Source organism: Oryzias latipes, chromosome 8 (genome assembly GCF_053564925.1).
Source record: "Oryzias latipes strain Hd-rR chromosome 8, Olatipes_Hd-rR_3.1".
NCBI classification, from domain to species: domain Eukaryota; kingdom Metazoa; phylum Chordata; class Actinopteri; order Beloniformes; family Adrianichthyidae; genus Oryzias; species Oryzias latipes.
The window spans coordinates 3,865,356-3,889,132 of NC_136244.1; the positions used below are offsets into that span (position 1 = coordinate 3,865,356).

Here is a 23,777-nt window from a genome sequence, read left to right on the forward strand (position 1 = left end):
GTCCACATGTCAAGCTCACCTACCAAGGCCAAACCAGGAAACCAGCATCTAGATGGAACTCCCACTGCTGCTATTTATCAGCCTTGTGAGCCAATCACAGCTCAACAGATAGGTGCTGGCCATGAATGCTAAACTATGGAACACCATGAGGGACAAACCACCACCCACAGCTCTGTCTGTCACATAGAGAAGGGAACAGGGAGCAGCCCGGAGTTGAACCCTGGTTTCACAGATGGAAGGCGCTGCAAACTAGCACGAGCTAAACCGGCTCCCACTACCTTTTATTAACATGTTCTTGATAATCAAAGTTTTTATTAATGATATTTTTGCTGTGGTGCAAGTTATTCAAGTTATAAACTAACCAATCAGATATCTCAGTAAAAGCAGGTGGCTTTATGTCGTACGTTCAAAGCGTTTGATTGACAGATTCTCCAGAGCCGCCTTTCAATGGAAGGGGTGTGGCCTTCTAACGTGATCACTCCTGATTGGAGACAGTGGCTGCCACGGAAATGTAGGCAGGCCAACCACAGCTAACGGGAAGGACGTCTGGTTTCAACATGGTAAAGGACAGATAGCGGAAAATGGCAACTTAATTGACCTAATCTGGTTGAAACCGGCAGCAAGGCATTTTCTATGGGTGACATTTTCATTAATTATTAATTAATTAATTCACCTTATAAACCTTTTTTGTCCCATTCGGGGTCACAGGGTTGCTGAGGCCTTTCCCGGCCACTCGTGGGTGAAGGCAGGGGACATCCTGGACAGGCCACCCATGCACACTCACATTCACGCCCACGACAATTTAGAGTAACCAATTAACCTATGAAGCATGTTTTTGGATGGTTGGTTGAAAGCCCACACATGCACAGGGAAAACATGCAAACTTGGCACAGAAAGGTCCCCCATTGGTGTTCTGTTTCGTGTCCCCCCTTGGACAGGGGGCCTTCTTGCTGTGAGGCAAGAGCCTTTCCAATGCGCCACCGTGCAGCCCCGTCTATGGGTGACGTCACGTGCAATTCGCCCAGTTACTCATTATACAATCAATGGTGTGCAGCAGGTGATTAATCAGTGAGGGTGGATCAAGAGGGGTCGGCAAGTGCAGGACGGCTAGCAGCACTCCTCGTGGCTTTAATTTCTTTGATCTTTTAAGTGCCTTCAAAAGTGTATTTTCATTTTTACATATTTTCTCCTTTTTCAAGACAAAAACCATTTTAAAGTAGAAATTCCGCATTTAGGGGGAGGAAATCTGAGCAGGTGTTGTGAGTGATCCCTGCCGCAGGACAGAAACATCAGCTGCTGCTTTCATTGTGGATGCAGAGACGCTGCTGTCTGTGGAAACACAGCGAAATCTCTGTGAACACAGCAGCAAAAAAAAAAAAAGAGAGAAGACTGCATCAGACAGCTTGTCTTATTGCAATATCCATTTATTGTTCTGATCACATAAATCTCTACAAAACAGAGGGTTCTTCTGCAGTAGGTTCAAAGGAAGCGCAGCCTTCGCTCAGTGCTGCAGATCAGACGGAGACAGGTGCTTTTTATTCGCATGTCAGTCAGCCACGGCGTGTTTGTTCTTTGATTTTAAACAAGTTACCAAAGACTTTACAGGAAAGTAAAGCTGGGCATCTGACAGCTGAACAAAAGGAGAGTCTGTCTCTTCAAGAAGGGTGTTTCACTTTGAGGGTTCACTCGCCTGAATCTCATTTGTGATTTTCTGCTGCTTGGAGCAGCACTCGCACACCACAGTGATGACTCCACTCACACAGAGTCTTCACTCAACCCACAATGCACCATTGTTTAGAAACCTGCAGCAAATATCCCAAGGGATAATTTCAGGGCAGATGAGTTTGACTGGGATAGATAAGAATGCAGCAGACATTGTCACGAATGTTACGGCTGTGGAAAGTTGTGAGACCAGCAGACTTAGCTTTCGTTGGTTCAGTTTGCTCTCGCAGGTTGGTGGAGTGAACCACCTGTAACCATCATACTGTCACATGATGCGGTACCAGGAAGAAGAAAACTGTCAGGTTCTCTGATTGTCATCCTGGTAATAAATTTTTACGATCTTACTGAATAACGTGGACCTGAGAGAGATTTTATAACCTTTTCCTGACTCAGACCCTATCACAGTTACACAAACATGTCTAAGGGGTCATAGCATGTAGAATACGCAGAATTTGGCACTGTTCATCTGTTACAATGGCGCAAGCATGAACCATTTGGCAAAACTGACGTGAGATGTAGAGTTTGTATGAAGATGCCGCATTTTATTTTGAAAATCACATGGATTCTCTCGGGATGTGTGCCCTTAGCTTGCTCTTCACATCAAAGACTTTTTGTCTTTTGATGAAACGTGTGTGAAGTCACGTGATTCACCTGCAGCAACACAGCCTCCTGCTGCCTCATGAACTCTGTGGTCCAGTGCTGCATCACCGCATGAGTTCCATTCAAAGCAGCTATTTTCCACACCCAACGGACGTCTCCGGAAAGTCTGATACACTTAAGGTCACTAACACCCTCGTCTTCAGGTAGGCCAATGTCTCCATTGTTAAGTCCACACCGGAGTTTGAGCGATCTGTTCTATCTGCCCAGAGAAGCTAATAAACTGAGGACCGAAAATCTGGAGTGGTCCAAAAAAACCAATGTCAGAAGGCCCTAACTTTCATGCTAGGTTCACAACACCCTTAGCTGTTCAAGCAACCACTTTCATGCGCATTTTGGGTTTCTGCTTTCATCACTTCGCAATTTCCTATGGCCATTTTTGGGCTATGCGTCCAAAACGCAGGGCTATTAAACAGGCTTTGAAAGTTAAAGCAGTTGAACTTTAACCAATCAGGGACTTGAATTGGGTGGTGACGTCTGGATGGCGTCTTTTTTTAATTACTCAAGTGCCAAATTTGAACATTTAACATGGAGGAGGAACCAGAATAGAGCTCTAAACGAAAAAACCAGGAGCAAGATCTGTGACACTGCGACTTTTTGCACCACGCCTCGTCCAACTGTAGGTAACAGGCGTGTGCTGGTAATCGATAGCAACAGTCCGGTGTTAAGGCCACATGCTATACGCACAGGAACGTGCATTGAGTGAACCTAGCATCAGGGTGAGTGAACCAAACATCTACTTGATAAATATCAGGGCAGGATTTCACTGCCTTATAGCTTTTTGATCAGTTTGATTTCCAAGTTTTCCATTCAGTTTATTTCTGACATTTTAAAGTCCCACTCTGAGCATCATGTGATCCACTGTGAAAGCGTCCCCAGTGGTCTTTTATTTATAATTGTGCTGTCGCCAAAAAGAAATAAAAAAACCTGTGTCTTTTTCTAGGACATAGTTTCTGCAGAGCAGCAGGAGTTCATTACAAATTTACTTCTGAGTTGAATTTTTATCTCACCTCTGCCCTGATATCCCATCAACCCTTTGTTTCCATGCTCTCCCGCTTACAGCCCCCCACAACCTCAACCCAACGTTAGTGCAACAAAAATGGCGAGCAGTATTGGAGCTATCCAGCCCCACAGTTTTGATCCAGATGATATAAATTGATCTATTTGTCTGCAAGTGATTGTCATCAGGATGGAGCAGAGCCCCACCCAGCAAATTTTCTACGCAACAACTACAAGCTTTTTCAAACTGCCTTTTTTTTTACCTGCTCCTGATTCAACCCGATTTGAATACAGAAACACTCAGGATTGCTATTTTAATCTGAATTTTCTTAATGTCTGTTTTTATTTCTAGAAAAATACTTCAAGAATATGTCAAAAACACCAAAAACACAAATTTTATTGGAGTGGGGCTTTAAAATATCTATTTTTTTGTTCATCTTTCATTTTTATTATGATTATCAGTTTGATCCGCGACCCGGATAAGCGGAGGAAGATGGATGGATGGATGGACCATCAGTTTTCCAATAATGAGTGATTTAAATTAAATATGTAAAAATTCTTTCTTAGAAACTTTATTGATTTGATAAAGTTATATTGCTTATAAATAAAATTTTTGTTAACATTTTTTTACGGCCCAACTTTAAAAAACAGTTTTTCCCCTCAACTGGCAAGACATCAATAAAAATACTTTATTGCTTTTAAAAGGAAAACCTTATAATTATATTTGCCATCAAACAGTAAACAAACCGTTATCTTTAACATTGCTAAACCTAATTTATGTTAAAAGAATTCATTTTTTTAACAGATTTTAGCTCTAATTTTCTTACCAAACACCAACTTCCTCTTTGAGAGTCAACTAACATGGTTTCACGTCCACATTTGATCCCGTTTCCTTGTCCTGAAGACAGGTTAGAAGATTCCTTCTGCTGGAAATTTGGAAAGACAGGGGTCAGGAAAATGCAGAATTATCATCGCATTCCTTCAAACCTTTTAGGCTTTTATGAATCCAACGCTTCTGCTATTCCTGTTCAAAAAACAATTTGTTCCGTTGGTACGATATAAACAAACCAATCAAAACTCTGCAGAGGCGTCAGAAGAAGTGTTGTGCTTGGAGGTCCTTCAGGAGATTGTCTTAAACAGAAAAACAGTTTAATTAGACGGGAAGGGGGCAGGGATTTATTTAGAAAGCTTGCTATCTGCAGTTGTGTTTAAAAAAATAGGTAAAAGTTCATTTGTTAAAAAGAAAATAGAAATAACACCACTGCAGCCAATGAGAAAATATTAACTAAATTGCAGTGTTAGTTGCAGAATAAAGTCAGGGTCCATATCTTAATACCATGTCTAGTTCAATTAAAATAATGTCTTTGCTCTAGAGTAAAAAGAGAAAACATCAGATGTAACCCTTGTGCTACCTTGGCATTTTAACATTGGGAGTTGGGTCATCTAGACCCACTAGACAGTGCTCTGAACAATTTTTCTTCAATGATTTGTGATCTTCACTGGTGTCCATGGATTACATGAAATCTTTCCACCTTTATCCACCTTTGTCATGGTAGGGAGAACACGTCAATGGAAGGGTGGGGTCATCTAAGATAGCACAAGGGTTAAACATGTGTCAAGCATGGTGGTGGAGGGGTTGCTATATGGGGTTATTTGCAGGTTATCATAAGACTGTGAGAAATGTTCATCTTAAACATTTTAAACATTTTAGAGTTTACCAAAAAGCTAAAACGTTCATTCCCCAGAAAACAACTTAGTTTAAGACTGTGATTTAAACATAATGTTGTTTCGTAAGCACGTTTTTCTCATCCTCTAACTGTTTCACTTTATCATATATTTATATATATATATTTATGCATTTCAACATTGGGCAGTTTGACAGTAAACGATACTGGGCAAATAAATTTACAATTCCTAAAAGACCCACTCCGATGAAGATGGTGTTTTTAACATGTTCTTGTGGCATTTTTCTCATGATGGAGGACATTTATAAAGGCAACTAAGATTACAAATGCATGTTAAGTCTTTCCATTGTTCCATATAGGGGGGCGGGATTGCTCCATGCCAACGGTCCCATCCAAATCAGAAGTAAATCCTTGACCACAACTGCAGCTCTGCAGAAATGATCTCCAAAGAAACAATTCATTTTTTTTGTTTGTGGCTTAAAACAGCATAATCGTAATTAAAAGACCCCTGGGAATGCTTTGAAAATAGACCAGAAGATGATCAGAGTGGGACTTTAAATGCAAAAACAACCAGATTACAGGAGCCCTTTTGTCCCTTTATGTTTATACCTAATGTATATGACCAGAAGTCTTAACTTTTTACATTTCTAGCTTGTTTTTGCCGTAACATTTAGCAAATCAGCCTTCATATATGAGGCCCTTAGACACTTTGCATTCACTGAGTTGACCGTAAACTTCTCTGAATGCTGTAAGGAGAGATGAAAGGCCGTCTAACAGATAGGTTAAACTTCAGCTATTTCATTATTTTTTATGCCTTCGACATAAAAATTTCAAAATAGGAGGAAATACTTCCGCAAAAAGTCTGTAACAAAAAAAAAATGGGAGTTATAAGACGAATATTACGGTAATACTAGAAACTGTACATAAAATTTGTCAATTTAAAGAAGTAAATTATTGTTGCCAGGGGTGGATTAGAAGATGTTGAAAATGTTGTGTACCTTTCTATCCCCATATGTTTTTCAGTGTTCTAGCATTGCAAAATAAAGCATAATTTGGATTTATGACATACTCTTTTTTTACCAAAAGAATACAGAAACAAGAGATTAAAAGAAGGAACAACTTCTACTGACTGTATAGTTTTGGCCTCTTTTTAACTGGATAGAGTGATTTAGCAAAGTCACACGTAATTGCATCACCTTTACACAAATGCAAGAACTTTGACTAATTTTCTGAGACACTATTGTAGAAAAGAACTTCTCAGTACAAAAAAATTCAATGCACAGTATGATACAAATCAGTTACAGAGTAAAGAAGGTTACGTGAGAATGAGTGTGATGTGCTCTTTAAAAATGTTCCGGTACACAAACATGTGCTTCACAAAAAAATGTGTTTATTGTGTGTGTGTGCACGCTTTCTGTCCGTGCATGTGTGTGTTGTGTCCAGCAGAGGGAAATATTTCACAGCACAGTGGCGGCAGCACGGCCAGAAACCAGAGATTCATCTGACGCTGAAGGATGTCGGTCAAAAAAAAAGGAACCCGGATTAAAGGGAGTGTGCAAATCAAAATCAGCTCAACTGTGGTGCCACACGGGGCACCCGATGGCGAGCTGCAACGTATATACAGTACATGTGGAGAAACTTATGCTGAACCACGAGGGAATCACATTCTGAAGGGAAGCGAAGGAAAAAAACAGCTGGCAACCGTTTTTGCATGACAGTGCTTTGACTGAACACAAACACGTGTTCAGCGTGAGCTCCTGCCTGTCTGCCACTTTATCTGCTCCTGCAGTTTCACGCAGGAATTTGGCTAAGTTGCAACCAAATGATGATGAAAAAACAACAAAAAACAGAGATAGCTGGTTGAAGAGTTCTGCGCTTTCGTCTAGTTTGCTTCTGTGCGTCGCCTTTTGCAGAGAGATATATGGGTTCTTTGATCTGGGTGAGGCTCACGCAGGGCTGACGAGTGCACTGCTGCTCAGACTGCAGGTGTCTGTTTGTGCATGGGATAAGATAAGGAGGGTGAGAGCGTAGGGGTGCTTGGCTTCAGCAGTGTGCTCCTCTTGCTGTGGATTTCTTTGGTCCAGCGTCGCCGTCTTTGGGCAGCCCACCTGGAAGCGGCGTTCCTTTGAGCTGTCAGGATCTGCCCCTTCAAACGGGGGTAAGCCCATCCGTACAAAGAAGCAGAGGAGGAGATCAGTTTTTTTTTCTTGCAGAGTTCTCCACAGAAGATCAAAGTGGGCTTCATGTGTGGTTTGAGTTCATAACAAAAGAAAAGGGTTCACCGGCTGTCCAGTGAAGATACAAGTCTCAAAGAGTTTGCCTATCGGTTCCCCGGGGATTGAGAGGGCAGCAGGGTGATGTCCGTGTGCTCTAGACCTGGGTGGAGTAGGAGCGATGCAGCGTTGTGCGCCGTCCGGCGTGCAGGGCGGCGCAGCGCGGCGAGTGCTGCTCTGGCTGGTCTAGGCTTCGCTGGAAATGGAGCGAGACGGTGTGAGGACATCGGGGTTGGCGGGGAACCGATAGGGCTGCTGGTCATGTGATCTCGGTGAAAGGTGATCTCCGAGCGGTCTGCAGGGGACAGAGCGGAGTGAGAAAGAGAGAGGACGGGGGCCAGTGGAAAAGGCGAGAAGAGAGAGAGGAGTGAAGAAAAAGAATAAATCAAGAGCGATGCGCGAGGTGAGAAGGAGCAGGAGTTAAAACAGAAAAAGGCAAACAGATGACAAATGAGGAGAGGTCAGAAGAGGCTAGAATGGTTGGTAGGCATTGTACGGCTGGGAGGAGGCTGAGAGGGCAAGTGCAGGATGCTGAAGGAGTGTGAGGGGGAAGGGGGTGTTGGGAGGACAGAGGCAAGGTGGGAGACAGAGGAAAAGAGTCAGGTAAGGGTTAGTGACAGACCACAAAGGGTGCAAGACATTTTGACTACTGTCACTTCAGGGCGTCAACTCAGAAAACATCAAGGGTTCTTAGGAGACAATACATTTCCAGGTAACCTCTGATGTCACCAAGGTGTCCCGGGACGTTCCTCAACAGGGCCGCCCAATGCTGGTCCAAAAGATCTACCACAGTCAGAATGAGGAAACACCTGACTTACGTCTTAGACATCACCGTCGTTAAGGCTAGATATGGACGGTCGATGGGAAAAAATTGGGCAAACCTGTCCAGGGGACACAGGTGACCTGCATGAGATAGCAAGGCATGATATCTCATGCAGGTCACCTGTGTTTTCAAGGATAACAAGCAGGACAGTGTTTTCCCTGGGGTACCAGGGTTGGGAAACACACCGTATGACAGAATCACCTGTTTGGCATACGTGGTGCAGCCTTACCCATACTTCACCATAGACCTACCACACGCACGACAACTGTATGCTACATTTTCATGATGTTTCTTGAGGCGGCCAAACGAGCCTCAAGACACACCTGCACTCCCCTTAAGATCCGGTCGCTCCTCTCTATAACCGTCCACAGGCTCAGAAAAAAAACAAAATCCTGCAGCAACCACCGTACGAGTGCAATTAAGGTTTTAGCTAATCAGCAGCAAGGGCAGAAGAACTGGACATCAGACAGGATGGTAGATCTCAAGGACCAGATTTGCGTAGCCCTGTTTCATAAAGATCCATCAATTCAAGTGTGTCTGATCACAAAGTACACTTATTCTGGTTGGACATGACTCAAACAAAAAAGCAGTGGACGCACAGATCTGCTGTGATTGTGAAACGCATTGAGGTTGCCTCTGCATCGGTTAGGTGACAGACAGATTCCTACATGAGAGCCATGAAGGAGGCGGACCGTACAAAGAATCACACTCCAGCACGACTGCCTGCTGTGAGAAGTGTCTTACAAATTCTAGTTGTTTTAAATTACTCTCCAATAAAATCCCCTCAAGTGAAATAACTGGATCATAAACCAATTTTTAAGCATCTTCAAACAGTAAAAAAAAAAAGAAACCAAACATATATACTATAATCTGTTCTTGCTGCAAAAACTGTGGAGGTTTAGGACCAGAAAGGAGCTCAAACCATGCATGTTAGGGGGAATTTGTGTTTTTTTGGGGGGAAGAGGAGACTAGGGGTGTGACCACCATGCCTTGCCCCTTACCTGAGAGCCATTTAAGTTATCGAGCGGACTCTCCACACAGGGCAGCGTTACCATCGGCACCCCCAGGACTGACTCGGGGTGCTGCGCCAGCAGTGGGGGGGTACAGGGCTGCAGCTGCCTGAAGTTGTTAATTACACAAGTGACCTGAAGGCAGAGAGGTTCAAAATGAGCAAGACGGAAGAGGATGTCTTTTGTTTATTCTAACATTACCCTTTAAAAAAAAATTTCCCCACATAAGATGCTGCACTTTGAAAAAAATATATATATTTACAGGTAAATTTTTTATTCCTATTTAAGACATGTGGCTTTTTAATCAATCAGCTGACCGGTCAGTTCAGGCCAGATCTGCTGCAACGAAATAAAGTGCATTTTCTGGAAAATGCAATTTTATAAAGTGCAATTATGAGCCCTTCAACAAGATGGATTGTTTTAATTCACTGGGAGAGACCCGTTTTTTCTGCGTTTGAATGTGAGCCACAAACAAACTTTAGGATTGGAAGTTAAATGTTGTTTAGTCAAAACTACTGGTGTTTCATTCAACGGTGTTTTCACTGCAATATTTTATCTGAAAGATCATGTTTTGGTGTTTGCAAACCGGATTCATGCTGAGAGACCATTAAAAATGGAACAAAAGTATTTTTAAAGGGTTTCACCTCAAAACAATAGCAGAAATTTCCCCTTCGATTTACATTCACCAAATCTGGGTTTGAGTCTAATTTTATGCTTTTTATGCTGATTCTTTTTTTAAATGTAAGGGGGGGGGAAGCATTTTTGTTTGCCAAAGAAAACATTTTTATGATAAATAAAGTTCATAAATGAAAAAGAAAAAAAAGATTTTTTTTTAGGAAAATCCCAAGCTCCTGTAAGTAACTGAAAAAAATGACTTTAAAGAGCAATTGATGTATTTTAAAAACCAACGCTTTAAATTTGACTTGATTAATCTATATTAAAATCCAACCCAACATCTAACTGGGACTTTGATTCAAAATGTTCCATTTTGATTCAGTTATGTTTTGATTTTTGAGTGATGGATTTATTGATTGATTTCAAGCATTAATTATAGACAATACAATAAATAAATTTAAAAAAACAGATTTATCAAACTCATTGCAGAAATCATGAAATGCGTAGATGGAAAAAGCAAAAACAAAGACACACTTAAGTCAAATTTGCTTAATTAAATATAGTGATCATTAACTAAAGACATGCTGAGCTTGATTTATTGCTTGAAAAGGAGCAGGAAGAAGCAAACTTATATTTTCTCACCCCTACTGAGTGAATTCATTTTCTAGTTTTGCTTAGTTTTCTTAAACCGACCAATTGGTTACATAGGTTGGCTACCTATATCCGGCCCGTTTTGAAACACGGACCAAGGAGTTAACAGTTTGAGTGAATCTAAGTCTGTAAGTAGATTTTAATAAAATCACAACCATGCACCAGGAATGCATTGCCTTTCCTAAATAATGACATATTTAATAATGAAAAGTTTGAAATTGTTGTTCATCTGTTGCATCTTGCACAAAAAGCATCAATACCTTGATATGGGTTTTATTTATTTGATGATTTGAGTTTCTTTCCTTTTAAATTCAGACTGAAATTAAGCATTTTATGGTCATTTGACTGTATCTGCTGAGCTATGTCTCGTTGTTTACAGACTTTTCCAAAATGGCGTCACTTTTTACGTATCTTAAACAATGGCAACAGGCTAGCATAGCATCTCTAGCAATATACACATCTTCCCATTCATTTGAATGAGAAGGTGTGTCCAAACTTTTGGTCTGTACGGTATAACTCATTGGTTTTGATGCACACATTTGGCATCTCTGTTTTACTTAACCCTTGTGCTATCTTAGATGCTATGAAGACCATTTTTCACCATTTACTTTACTTTTAATCCTATTGCATAACTCCTGCCACATTTAAAAGACTTGGGTCCTCTTTCTTATTAGTGTGTTTCGTTCTTTATCTTTGCAGAACTTTGGTGCAAAATGCACTTTAAATAACGATGGATTGAATGAGATTCCTGTGATGAGGAGAAACTTAAAATCTAAAAAAGGCAGGCTGGAGTCAGTAGTTTTCTGTTAAGGTGTCATTTCTAGCTTTGAAGTCAGATGCGACCCCATGATGAACTGGCCCAAGTGCAAATCTGAAACCATTGTTTTTTTCTTTCTTTTGTATACTTTTATTGGTTCATTTAATCCATTTATCTCTGTGATAAGCTTTGATTTTTAAGCCACGTAACCACAGAAAACCTGCTAACTTAAATTGCCGGACTGTTCCTTGAAAAACAGCTTTAAATCCGAAATGATGAATGAAAATCCCTGCTGTAGATGAGCACAAAGCCTCCTTTCCTCTTTGACAGAAAGGGACCGAAAGGCTCTCTCTACTTCTGCAGAATACAACTTAGCATGCAGAAGGATTACAGAAACTTTTTTTTTTTCAGAAAGGGTTATCTTAACTGAGTTGAGTTCATTTTTTAAGTTGAAAACGCTTGCCTCTTATCTAAGAAGCATTTTCACTTCTGAGGTAAATCGCCTTAAGAAACTGTTAATCCACACGACCCTCTGATGCTGCGTTCACACTGAATGCAATATGCGTGGCGTATTTGCGTCCTCTGCCTCTGTTTCGGCGTGTGGTGATTCGCTGCTGGACGTTTGTCCAAAAATGCATTCATAAATATGCAGCTCTCATGTGTGGGAAAAGCTGCAGTCCAAGGTTTTTGGCCTCAGTGCTACTTGGAATCATTGATTTTACGTCTCTTGTAACAAATGGAAGATGCAGATGATATTGAGAGATCAGATTTATGAATTTTGGAGAGCTCTAATGCACGCCTGAATGTCTGGGTTCATGAGGTCATTCAGAGACTCCCCCAGTACGGGGGGGTTCACCATCTAGTACAGGAGCTGTATCTGAATGACGGTCGCTTTCAGCTGTACTTCCGTCTATCTGAGACACAGTTTGACGACATGCCGTCCCGCATTAGTCCAAGGAGGGAAAACATAAATACAAGAATAAAATTAAAGGATCCTTTTGTAATTGTCTGGAGAAAAAATATATATCATACAGATCAAGAGGAAAATCAGCTTCTCCTCCATGATGGTTTTGGACTCCACCCTCTGATTAAATCATCAACTCATTTATTGATAAATGCAATGGGAATTCTTTGCCAAAAGTCAGATATTTGAACTTGAGCTGGGAATTTTTGCCGTGTTGTCACACCTCCTGACACCAGAACGCCATGCTGCGGCCAACGCTCAAAACAGGGCCGCAGGGCGTCAGATCGCTTAGTCTTTAATGCTTAGTCCGATTGCGTCTGACTAAGCATTAAAACTGTCTCTGCCACGTGAATCATGGTGTGATCATAGCTTTCATTTTTTATTTTTTTGATGGGCTTTTTGCCAACGTATTCTGGTTCTAAATGGAAATTTTAATGGTTTCATTTTACTGCAGAATTTGAAACTCTCTTTTTTGTTTTTGTTGTAAAAGTTCTTTCAAGAACACAATCTTTGTTTTAATGAGTCATGTGATTTATTGATACTTCGTAATGACCTGAAACTGTATTGGTAAGGCATTGATATTTGATAAAAAGTTATAAACCGGATAATGATAAATCATGTAATAAAATGGTTAAGGTAGAGCAGGGGTGGGATTATGTGAAAGAAATTGTTTTATTATTAGCGTTGTTTAAAATTATTTGGTTAAATTTGTTTAAATGTTAACTCAGATTGACCTTTTTACCTTTTAAGACAGCTTTGTGTGTTTGTTCATCTGGTTCTCATCCCCATCAAGGCTGAGTGGGTTTTACGACACACTGTCCTGAGTTGATAAGGAATACTGTTTGAACTAAGAATCCACCAAATGGGTCATCATAAGACACCCCCTAATGAACTTTTCTCTTTGTTTTGAAATTGTGACCTCCCACTTGAATTCTTAATAGAAGGAACACAAGGGAGAAGCAGAACCTTTGAGAAGAGAAGCGTGGTGGACGTTTTCTGTCACACTTGCTTTTCTCCCTTGTGTTGGGGGAAACTTGATTCTTGTTGTGGTCTGTTGTTTATAATTGTGTTTTTCTTTAATGTCTAGATGCATTTATCTGACAGATTATATAAATTCATTTCCTTCCACTCCCTTTCAAGCAATCTTTGATTTAATGTCTAATTATCCTAAGTTTGATACATCTTTGTATGAATTCTAACTGCTGATTGTATTGTTTTGTGCATTATTCTTGCTTTGATTGCTTGAAAGAAAACATTTCAAATCTAATGTGTGTTGAATAAACATATTTCCAATCCTAACTGTCCCTATCTCGGCATTTTGACCCACCCTCCTTACCAGGAACACAGCTATGGCTCCCCCCGTGAAGAACCCTGCGAGGACGTCAGACCAGTGGTTGCGATATTCAGCGACTCTCACAACACCCACCAGCATGGCTAGGCAGAGCAGGGTCAGGCTTATGGTGGGCTTTGTGAGGCGTGTACCTTTGGTCCTGAACACTAGTGTCACATACATCTGCAGAAAAACATGCGAGGGGGCAAACATTCGGGGGGGTCAGGAAGCCACAAACAGCATGCAAGCACATCCATGTTTTAAACGGCTGTTTCAGCTCGCAGGAAGGTGTCAAATCTATCATATGATGAACTTTAAATATGGCAAACTGGTCTCTTCAATCCTAATCTCTGGTCTATAGAATTGCTTACATTGGAAAGGAACAAAGGTGGTGCAGCCTGCTCCAACCTACCACTGTGTACAGGGCAGAGTACACACTGAGCGCCGCGTCCTTACACGGAAAGGATTTACGCGCAGACATGACAACTAGCGGGTTGCCCGTGCAGGCCCGCCGCTCTGTGATGTACTGCATGGGCGACTGGCAGCCCAGCGCTGTGTAGTTTGGTCTGCAGGCGGACAGGAAGTGAGGCGTCTGGTTTCCTGTCACCACTTGGCCAGCATTAGAGAAAATGGTGGTGGTGAAAAAGCCGAAAGCATAGACACCTGAGTGAAGAAGAAAGAACACATAGCGATGACGCAACGTTTTTTTTCTTTTTTTGTTTTTTTTTAGGCAGAGGGTGAAAAAAAAATACACGTGTTCGCATGATTTAAACAACATGGGGACATGTTAACAGGTGAGGCATGATTTTCCCCCCAAAATAGCACTAACACATTATTAGCAGCAGAGGTGTCACTTCTGCTCATTCAGCTCAAGATACACACTTTCAAGCTGTTTAATATTCATGACAGTCTCTCTGGCAGGAAAAGCAAACATCTACATCTACAGCCCGCTTTCTCTTCCAGTTCACAGTAGCCGGTTACACGAAACAGAATCTTTGAAGAATTCTTTCCCTCATTTCTTTTGTTACACTGAACTATTCTTGATAAAGGCATACATGGAGATAAAGGATTTTCTTTTACAAAAGATCTAAAAGGCTCACCCAGGAAGCGGACTATGCGTCTCAGCAGGGGGTAGAAGTAGCAGCAGTCTGCGGTGACGATGGTCTTCTCCTGGGTTTCCTCTGCCTTGGTGAAGAAAGCACACAGCTCTCCAACGAGAATCTGGGGAAAAACAGACCAAATGCTCTGAGTGACAAATGTTTGAAATATGTCTTTAAAAAGTGACGCTTTGATTGATAACATTATAAAAGATCACGTAAAAAACTCTGAAAATGATGAAACGTCTTGCTCTGGAGAGACTGACATTTATCGTGAAAAAGAAACAAGGCAGGATAAAGGTATGCAAAATGTGTGTGTGTGTGTGTGTGTGGGGGGGGGGGGGGGTATAAGTAACCACAAAAATGTGATGGCCTTCAAAAATCCACAATTACCTAAAGAAAGAAAGAAAGAAAAAACTGCAAAAAGCAAACAAAATAACTGTAAAAAAATGAGAAAGTTAAATGTATATGTTTATATTTTTTTGCCAGACTCAAAATAATGTTTCAATGTGGTGTGTGGTGGTGAACAGGGGTTCCATAGTATTGTCTATGATCTTTTTTTATTATGCATTACAAGGGGAGAGGTGGAGAAACACGACCTGTTAGGCTTTTTGGCTGTCCACTCTCTCCGTCCTCAAGGCAAAAAGGCTTTTTTATTATTCAGTAAGGGAAGATGAAAACATACAAAATACGTCATTAGAATGGTGTGTTTTTGTATACATTGCGGGTGTCGGGGCTCCATAAACACTCCAGTGCAGAAAGAAAACAGAGACCACAACTCAAAAACAGGCCTACTGGTGACCTCGGCACATATTATCTGCTACTGAGGGCAGGAATCAAGCATATTTCTGCAATACAATATACATGCATATATAGAACCCATTAAATGCATAATAACAAGGACATAGAAAATATAATAGAACCCCTGTAATGCATAATAAAAAGATCATAGAAAATATTATGGAACCCCTGTTCACCACCACAGGTGTTTTGAAAAATAGAAATAAAGAAGAGAAACTCTAAAAATGTGTTCATGGATTCATGAATTGATGTATTTTCTATGCAAAATTATATTAAATCAAAAAAGATTTTTGGAAACCAATCCACAATTCAAGCATCACTTGTCAGACAAAGCTCATAACCTGTCATCTGCGATAGTTGACAGTTTAGAGGACCAGCGGACCCATGATCAGCATCAATAGCCTACGTGCATGATAGAACTTCCGGTTAACTTCCGTGTTTCGAGTGTAAGGCCGACAACTTCCTGTCGGTCGTGTTATTGTTGTGGGGAGTTCTGTTGAGTTGCTAGTTTTAAATAAATAGGAGCAGATTTCAGGTAAAAGAGAGGCGTTTGGTGTTTCAACGCGTGACAAAGACATCACAACGTTGTGTACCCGTGTGCGAATTTGTCAAAGTACAACAGTACTATAAGCTTTCATAGCTTTCCAGTATATGTGTCGGTGAGAGCCGAATGGATGGTGAACACGGCGGGAGGACTTCACCCCAAGCAAGACGAGTCGTGTTTCGTATTTGCAGCAATCGGAAAGAAAATGCGTCATGTAAAATGCGTCACTACTGCTCTGGTTAACGTCATGCATAGATGGTGTTTCGCTGAGAGAAAGCTTTGGAGCGCATACGGGACCAACCAGCCGCTCCGCTCTCGCCCCGCCGGCTCTCCCCTCTCTTTCACCCCTCATGAGGGAGATGCGGGGGGGATGCGTGCCCACTGATGTCTGGACCCGGCATCAACCGAGCTCTGCGTTCGGGCTCCGGTGCCAGTGGACCGAGCGAACCTGTCTGAGCAGAGCAGCTGGATTTATTAATGTGTTTGAGGGGAGGGTGCTTTGATACGTGTGCGTTTTGTTGTTTTGTCATGTGTGAAAATTCGGACTGCGAGCCGACCCGCCGCTCTGGGTTAGCGGCTGCCGGACTCACGAGAACAGAGCAGAGCTCGAGCCGCCAGCTTACACAGCCGTCTCAGTCATTAGAAACTGTTCAAAAAATCACACGGAATTGTGTTTCTAGTTGTGCCCTGACAAAATAAAGGCTGATGTTATTCCCAGACATTTACGTGCAGCCAGGATGCAGATTGCAACGTTTCCCACATGGTTTGTCCTGGATTTTGTGTCTAGTGGGTCTAGATGACCCAACTCCCAATGTCAAAGTGTCTAGGATAGCACAAGGGTTAGTAAAACTTTTTTGATAATGCATGTTCTCCTCGGTTTTACTGAACACTCATGTCAATATTTTCACATCTCAAATCAAAGTTGTTGCCATAACTTTAGTTGATGTTCCAATTTTTTGTGGATTTTACAAAAGGGCTTAAAAAACACCTGATTTCTAAAAAAAAAACGTACATTTTCTGTCAATTCTTTATGTAGTGGGCTTTACAGGATCAAGTAAAAAGTATTAGAAAGTTCCCACAAAGTCAGCCCTGAAAAACAGCTGAAACTTTAGGGAATAAAACAGCACTTTAAGAATCATCATGAGAAAACATTAGCCAAACATGCATTACTGCATAAGTACCACCTTTTTAATAAAGCGCACAGGCTCCCTGGCTGTGGGAGATGGATTTTCTGTGACTGAAATAACAGCCATCGCAGTCTCGCAGAGATGTGCTCTCGGTTTCCTTTCTCCTTTTGTTATGAGTTTCTGGCTCTGAGTTTGGTCCGATGGCTGTGTTTAATTTGCTCTGTACGTGTCAGAGCAGTGGTGCCACCTCATGCCGGTGATCACTTAATGGGCTGAGACCGTGAGGCTCATCTATATGAGAGCTGACAGCTCTCAGATATGCTGGCCTGCACTAAAACCAAGCTCTCTTGATAAATGCCTCTCACAGCAGAGAAATACTTCATCTTTAAAATCATCCTGACAATTTAAACGTCCTCCTGTGACCATAATGGATCCCACTTTATCAGCGGGCTGTTACTCGGCGCCACCATCCCCATTCCTCCTCCACACTTTTCATAACTCCACATCCATCCTCCAAACTGCCCGTGTCAGGAACGCTGATGGAGCCTGTGGAGCGGTAGCCGAACGGAGTGAAACGGCTAACTGCATCAACCAAGTGACCCGCTTCCAGTCAGATTTGGTGGTTCCAAGCACTTTCAAGTGTCTCCAGCCAACTCAAGCACTGACAGCATGTGAGAGGGCAGCAGCGCTGTGAAGTGAGTGCCCAGCCAAACGGTTCCCTCCATTAAAACCACAAAGCCCCACTGGGTGTTCCATGGCAACCCTCTAAACACTGACGTGAGCAAGAAATCAAAGCTGAGCAGGATTTAATCAGTGGCTTCGGATCAGATACATTAGGAGTCGTATTGCACAGCAAGGGGTTGTGGAGCAATTAAAATACAGTTTAATGGCTGTTTCCATGGGGACCGCTGGTCTGCGGAACAATGGAGCCGAGATACGGATAACAAGGTGGTGTCACACAGGGTCAAGAATAACACGGTGCCGTGTGGTCTCCCTGTGTTTCTAGCCATGAGAGGTTTTTGTTTAGCTGCTCCACGCATGCTAAATTCATTATTCACGCGTTTACATTATTGTTTACCTGACAGAACTTCAGGGTCCTCAATCTTCCGTATTTAAATACAGTCTCAGAATCATTGTGTTTTTGCATTTATAATAACACTAAAAAGCAAGAGTGGAACTGGGACGCTTTGGGGGCTGCACAGTAGTGTTAAACCGCACACCGAGAAGGCTTCATTGGTTCATTGATCATTCCAAATTCTCCCTATAAGTCTGAATGTGAGTGTAAATGTGAGTGTGTGGTCCTGCAACAGACGAGTGACTTGGTGTACCCCACCTTCACCAAACAGTAGCAGTGGGATAGGCTCCAGCAACCCTTTTGACCCCAAAAGGAACTCAGCGGTTTCTGAAGACGGGAAGTTTTGAAAAACGACAACCGTCAATGTTTATTGCTGCATTAAGTTTCAGTTTTGGAAAAAAAAATACATTTATATATATGAAAAGAAAAAAAGAAAACACCACAGCGGGACAAATCCGTAAAACAATGAATGGGGCTTGGAAAAAATTCAAAAATCCAATAAAGAAACCAAAACACACATTTTTATGGAATGGGCACAGGATCTGTGGCTGGGCAGCCTTTTTGTGACAAAGGTGGAATTCTGTCAATGTTTTCTAAATTTTCCACAGTGTTGGAAAAAAAATGTATTTTAACGATCTTCATGAGAATTCACACACATGCCACCAGGTTAAGTCTAAAACCTTTGACCTCAGGGAGAGGCTGCTATCTGAAATCTAACCCCAAAAAAAGTTCTTTGAAGCCCAGATACATATTGAAAGTTCTCGTGGTGATTTTGATCTATCACCTCCTAACTCCTGAAGCATCTTTGAGAAGCTACTCAGGAAAAATCTTTTGAAATGATAAGTTGTAGATTTTGAACGGCGTTTATTTTTTACCTGAATATTGTCAAAACTGAATATGAATCTCTGGCTTAAGCTGATACGATGTGTTCACGCCGTGGTTAACAAACAACCCCAGTTGCCAAGGAAATACAAGCGTTTACTTTTGCAGATTCTTCTAAAACTTTGTCCCCAGGTGACCAAAAAGAAAACCCACGGCGGGTGGTGTCTGCAGCCCATTCAACGCCACTCCTGGCTTTGGTTTTGGATTGGTTTCTGAAGCTCCAAAGTTATGTTGTTCAATGTCAGATCTTGAAGGTCACCATTTAGCTTTTAGCTTCAGGTTTTGTCTCGCTAAATGCTTTTGCACTGACTATAAAATTCCAATAAATGTGTCTAATGGACACAGATCAATTTTGAAAAAACTCGCATTCATCAAAAAATGTTTTAGCGCTTGGAGGAGGTGGTTTTTGAGACGTATCGAAATGGACATATTTAGCAAAACTGCAATGGAAAACTTTTTTCACGTGACCAACAACCAGATGGCGATGCACTTCTTGGTAGGAACTGGCATCCTTGGGCGCTGCAAAGCAGGCGCTACCGGAGGTCCCACAGCGTCATGCTGCTCATCAATAGTTGAACGTGTCATGTGGAAGTGTTGAATCCACAACTCCTCTGGAAAATCACCAACCAACAATTTCCAAAATGGCTTCATTCGTAGCCCCTCCCACGTGTAAAGAGCCCGCCGCTCCATGGCCTAAAGAAGACGCCAACGTCTCCTTTAATAGATGATGATGAGCACTAGTGACGTATCTGCTGTCAATCAAAGTATTGTTTACATCCACCGCTGTTTGTTTGAAAGAATCATCACCTGAGTTGGTTTGTGTTTATTTGCCTAATGATTATAAGGTGACGTTAAATCATATACAACAGTATCATTGCGAACTGGTGGGTTTGTTTTTACATTTCTGGAATTTTGATAACTTTTTGCGCACATGTAATGGAAACGCTGTTACTTTAGTTAGGTTTGAAAGTTTTTTGATGGTGTTGGGGAAGGTTTGGTTGCCATTTTTCTGTTCTGCTGCATTTAGATCCTTTAGAACCACCAAGTCATCACTTTGTTGACCATGAAAATCTTGCATCCAACCCTAAAACAAAAGCTCGTTTTCAAAACAAATGGATGGACGGATGGACTTTTGCTTCATTTTTTTCAGCACAAAAAAACAAAGACAAAATTAGAAAAACCAGAAAAAATGTCAGGAAAACCATAAGAGCTCACAAAATTTTGGTTTCCAGTTCCATTTGACAGAAAGATAGAGAACTAATCTGACAAGATTCCCAATGGCAAAGCTTTCTGATTGAAAAAGAAATCTGTAAATTGTGCATTTATAATTTTCCCTTGGAAATAACTCTTTAGATTTTGTAGAAATGTTGGGTTGTTGGGAGCAGAACTGCTAAAGGTAACAGTCATGCACTGATGAAATCCATGTGAATTATGAAATGCATCATTTTACCCAACACTTCCAAACTCTCATCTTCTCTTCTCTGATGCGCCCCACCTCTCTGCTTTCTGATAATTCTGCTACCAGTGCAGGGTAAAGCCGGCAAAATTAAAACTTGTTATAAAAAATGACTTTGGAGGTCAGTCTGGAAAATAACAACAACTCCTGCGTGTGTCATTGCAGAACATGTTAACAGGGCTGCAAAACACACGAGGGCAGGTAAGGGCATGCATGACTGTCCGTGCACATTCCGATGCATCCGTTATTTGTGGAACAAGAGGGAAAAGAGAAGAATGAAACATTAATGCAGACGCCGGTTGAGCTTAATTCGCCGTGTCACGACTGCAGGGCCCGTATCTATCCGCATTCAGAAGCCGGGCGACTCTGCTCTGCTGTGTGGAAGTAATTACATCTCAATTTGTGTCGCTGGGTATTGGTCAGATATCAAAGCGCATTCAAGCTGGAGCTTTTTTATGAATCCCACAGCAAAAAAAGCAAGGCTGTTCTCCCCACGGCCCTAAAAGGGATTGTGGATGCTAGAGATCCAGGAAATTGAGGTGGGGGGGGGGGGGGGGGGGTCTGAATTTGTAGTTCTAGATTTTTTAAAATGCATTTGGACTTTTCAGAAATATGGAAAGAAAGACTTCTTTAAAAAAACAAAGAGAACAGAGAGCGAACCGCCGGCTGTGTTTCCATCACCACGAGGGTCGTCATTAAAGCTGAAAGGAATAAATCACTTCTGATTGTGCCTCTGAGTGTTCGCCTGTGCAAATATTTGACCTAGATCCTTCTGTGTTGGTGATAAACGACGCAATAATCAGTCAAAAACCGGCTCTAGTCACTTGCAAATGTCAGCACTTCCTGCAGAAGTTTCCTGTTGGTGTAAATTAGCAACTATCACCCGACTGAAGTGGGTTAGGAGGCACAAAGAGGGCTATTTTCATCCAGGAGCTGATAATCATGAAACAATTCTGAGCTGATGGTTTGCAGATGTGCAGAACTCTCTGAAAGCTACTTTGTTGTTAGTTTGCTTGAGTCTGTTAACGTGTTAGGAGAAAGTTGGAGCATAAGCTTGTATAAGTTCACGCAAAACCCTTAAGCTTTAGTCACATACAGAGGTTGAGCTGTAAGGGGGCTGCTTTTAAGTAGTCTGGGAGGCTTGTGGAGATAAGCAGCTTCATTTGAAGAGGAGTGCAGGTGTGTCTTGAAATTTCTTTAAACCATGCAAAGTCTTTTTTTTTTTTTTGCTTTTAAATTCATTAGAAAGTAAATCCCTCCAAAGCGGTATTTTGATATTATTCCTCTAAATACCTGCGCTCTGACTACCAGCCCCTCCCAACCCACGAAAACAAGCGGGTTCTCACATTGTGATGTAGACCAGAGAGAACAGCCCCCTCCAGGACGAGTCTGCTCCGCCGGTACCTCCCCCAGGCTAACACACCCACTTTTATCTGTGGAGCTATATATTCACAATATGCACATCCAGCTTTGAAAAAGTTTGAATGTTGTTTGTTTTTGTGGGAGAGACGCAAAGACGCTGCACAGGCCAAGTCCAAATGGGCGGCACCCACAAGGAGCGAAAGCTAGTGCCTTTAGAGATGGGGTCATCTTAATTCCAGGTTGGAAATAATATTTAATAAAATAAATGTGATCCTTTTAAATCCGTATTGTTAAGTTTGCTGAAAACCTGTGCAGACACCTCAAACACTTGTGTTACTCACTGCTCCCTTTTCAATCTTCTTACTGCATCTTTTATTCCTTCAACTCTGTGTTGCAGCATCACTAATCCTTTCCTTTTCCCCTTGTCCTCTTTTACCTTTCGTTGTTTTCTGTATACCCCACTATCAGAGACAGTCCATTTTTTTGTTTTTCTCCATCTATTTTCAAACCCTCCATTTCCTGCTGTCTTTTTTCTGCCCGTTGCTCCCTAAAATATGCATCAATGAGACTTGTAGTGTTTTTTTTTTTTTACATCTCTGATCTATGACCCCAGAGTAGAAACAGTTCTCTAATGGATGACAGATTAAAGAACTGAGTCATCAAACCAACTCTTTTCTCAACATAGTTAATGAGATACTTACAGAAAGAACAGGTGAGAAAACCAAAAAATATCAGAAACAAATTCACAAATTATTCCAAATATTTCTTCAGAAAGGTTTCAAGGACAACCTTTAGGTCCTTTTAGGTCCTAACGAGCCACCAGGTTCCTAAAAGGGCTCTAATGATACCGGCTCCCCATGCTGGAGCTGTGGTTGGAGAAGCAGATGGTGCTAGGAGAAGCTACAGGTTTTAAATATAGGTGGAAAAGTGTTTCATTTGTTTAGCTTTTTACGAAACAAAAACATGCAATTCAATAAATCACAAACACAAAGATCATTTTTGATCTTTAAGACAACTGTTTCTGACACCCCTACCCATCCAATTCCCCCCTACAATTTTAGGGGTAAGGAGAAGCGGGGAGAATTTGGATTCAGCCTTAGATTCACCAATTAACCCTTGTGCTATCCTAGGCACTTTAACATTGGAAGTGAGGCCATCTAGACCCCACTAGACAGTGGGCTTAACTTTTTTCTTCAATGATTTGTGATCTTCACTGGTGTCATGGATTACATGAAATCCTCTCTACCTTTGTCATGGTAGGGATAACACGTCAAAGCACAAGGGTTATCTTATGAAGCCCGGTTTGGGACTGTGGGAAAAAAGTGACGCTTAAATAAGGTGAACATGCAAACTCTGGAAAGAACCCAGCTGGGATTTGAACCAGTACCTTTTCACTGTGAAGAGTGAGTTCTAACCACTGCACCATCATGCACATTAAAAAAAAAATGTTGAAATTAAATATATTAGACACTATGCAGTAGGTTGCACAGTCTTATGCTGCTAAATTTCAGTACTGCTGACCTGTCTGAACATTATCTATCCTAAGTGGTTAACAATTGTTTCCCACACCTTGAGTTTAAGTTCTTTCATAATTATCCTCACTTGTCTGGCTAATAGGACCCGACCCACTTTTCACGTGTTCAATTGCTTTAAAATTTCACAATTATCTGTCTTTCTCTTCTCCAGGCTGCTTATTCGCTCACATTCCCCTTCTGACCTGCTGCCACCTCCTCCATCATCTGCTCTACGCCCAACAATCTGTGCATGAAGGATCTCCTCATTTGGATCTGCAGACATGTCAAACTTTTTCATCAGCTGTAAAAATCTAACTCCATCACAAACACTGTTGCAGATTCAAACAGTTATTGAGTTTGGAAAGAGTTTTTAAAAGGCTTCAAAGCTTCAGATGGTATCAGAGAGAGCCAAAATGTCTGTCAATCAACTAAT

At 41.5% G+C, this 23,777-nt stretch overlaps 1 protein-coding gene across 6 annotated transcripts in view; it reads right to left on the reverse strand.

The window, feature by feature from the left end:
• Positions 1-1,403: 1,403 nt before the first annotated feature.
• The window catches only part of plppr2a (phospholipid phosphatase related 2a), a 70,990-nt gene continuing 48,616 nt past the window's right edge, over positions 1,404-23,777 (reverse strand). For 4 of the 6 annotated variants that reach the window (XM_020705500.3, XM_020705501.3, XM_011478601.4 and 1 more), the window contains 5 exons: positions 14,587-14,707; positions 13,899-14,149; positions 13,493-13,669; positions 9,161-9,304; positions 1,404-7,867 (listed from right to left, as the gene is read on the reverse strand). In XM_020705500.3, the coding sequence (XP_020561159.1) occupies positions 7,808-7,867; positions 9,161-9,304; positions 13,493-13,669; positions 13,899-14,149; positions 14,587-14,707 (753 nt within the window). In that variant the 3' untranslated portion in view covers positions 1,404-7,807. The remainder of the gene's footprint in view (positions 7,868-9,160; positions 9,305-13,492; positions 13,670-13,898; positions 14,150-14,586; positions 14,708-23,777) is intronic. The other 2 variants (XM_078950822.1, XM_078950823.1) reach the window with 1 other exon arrangement.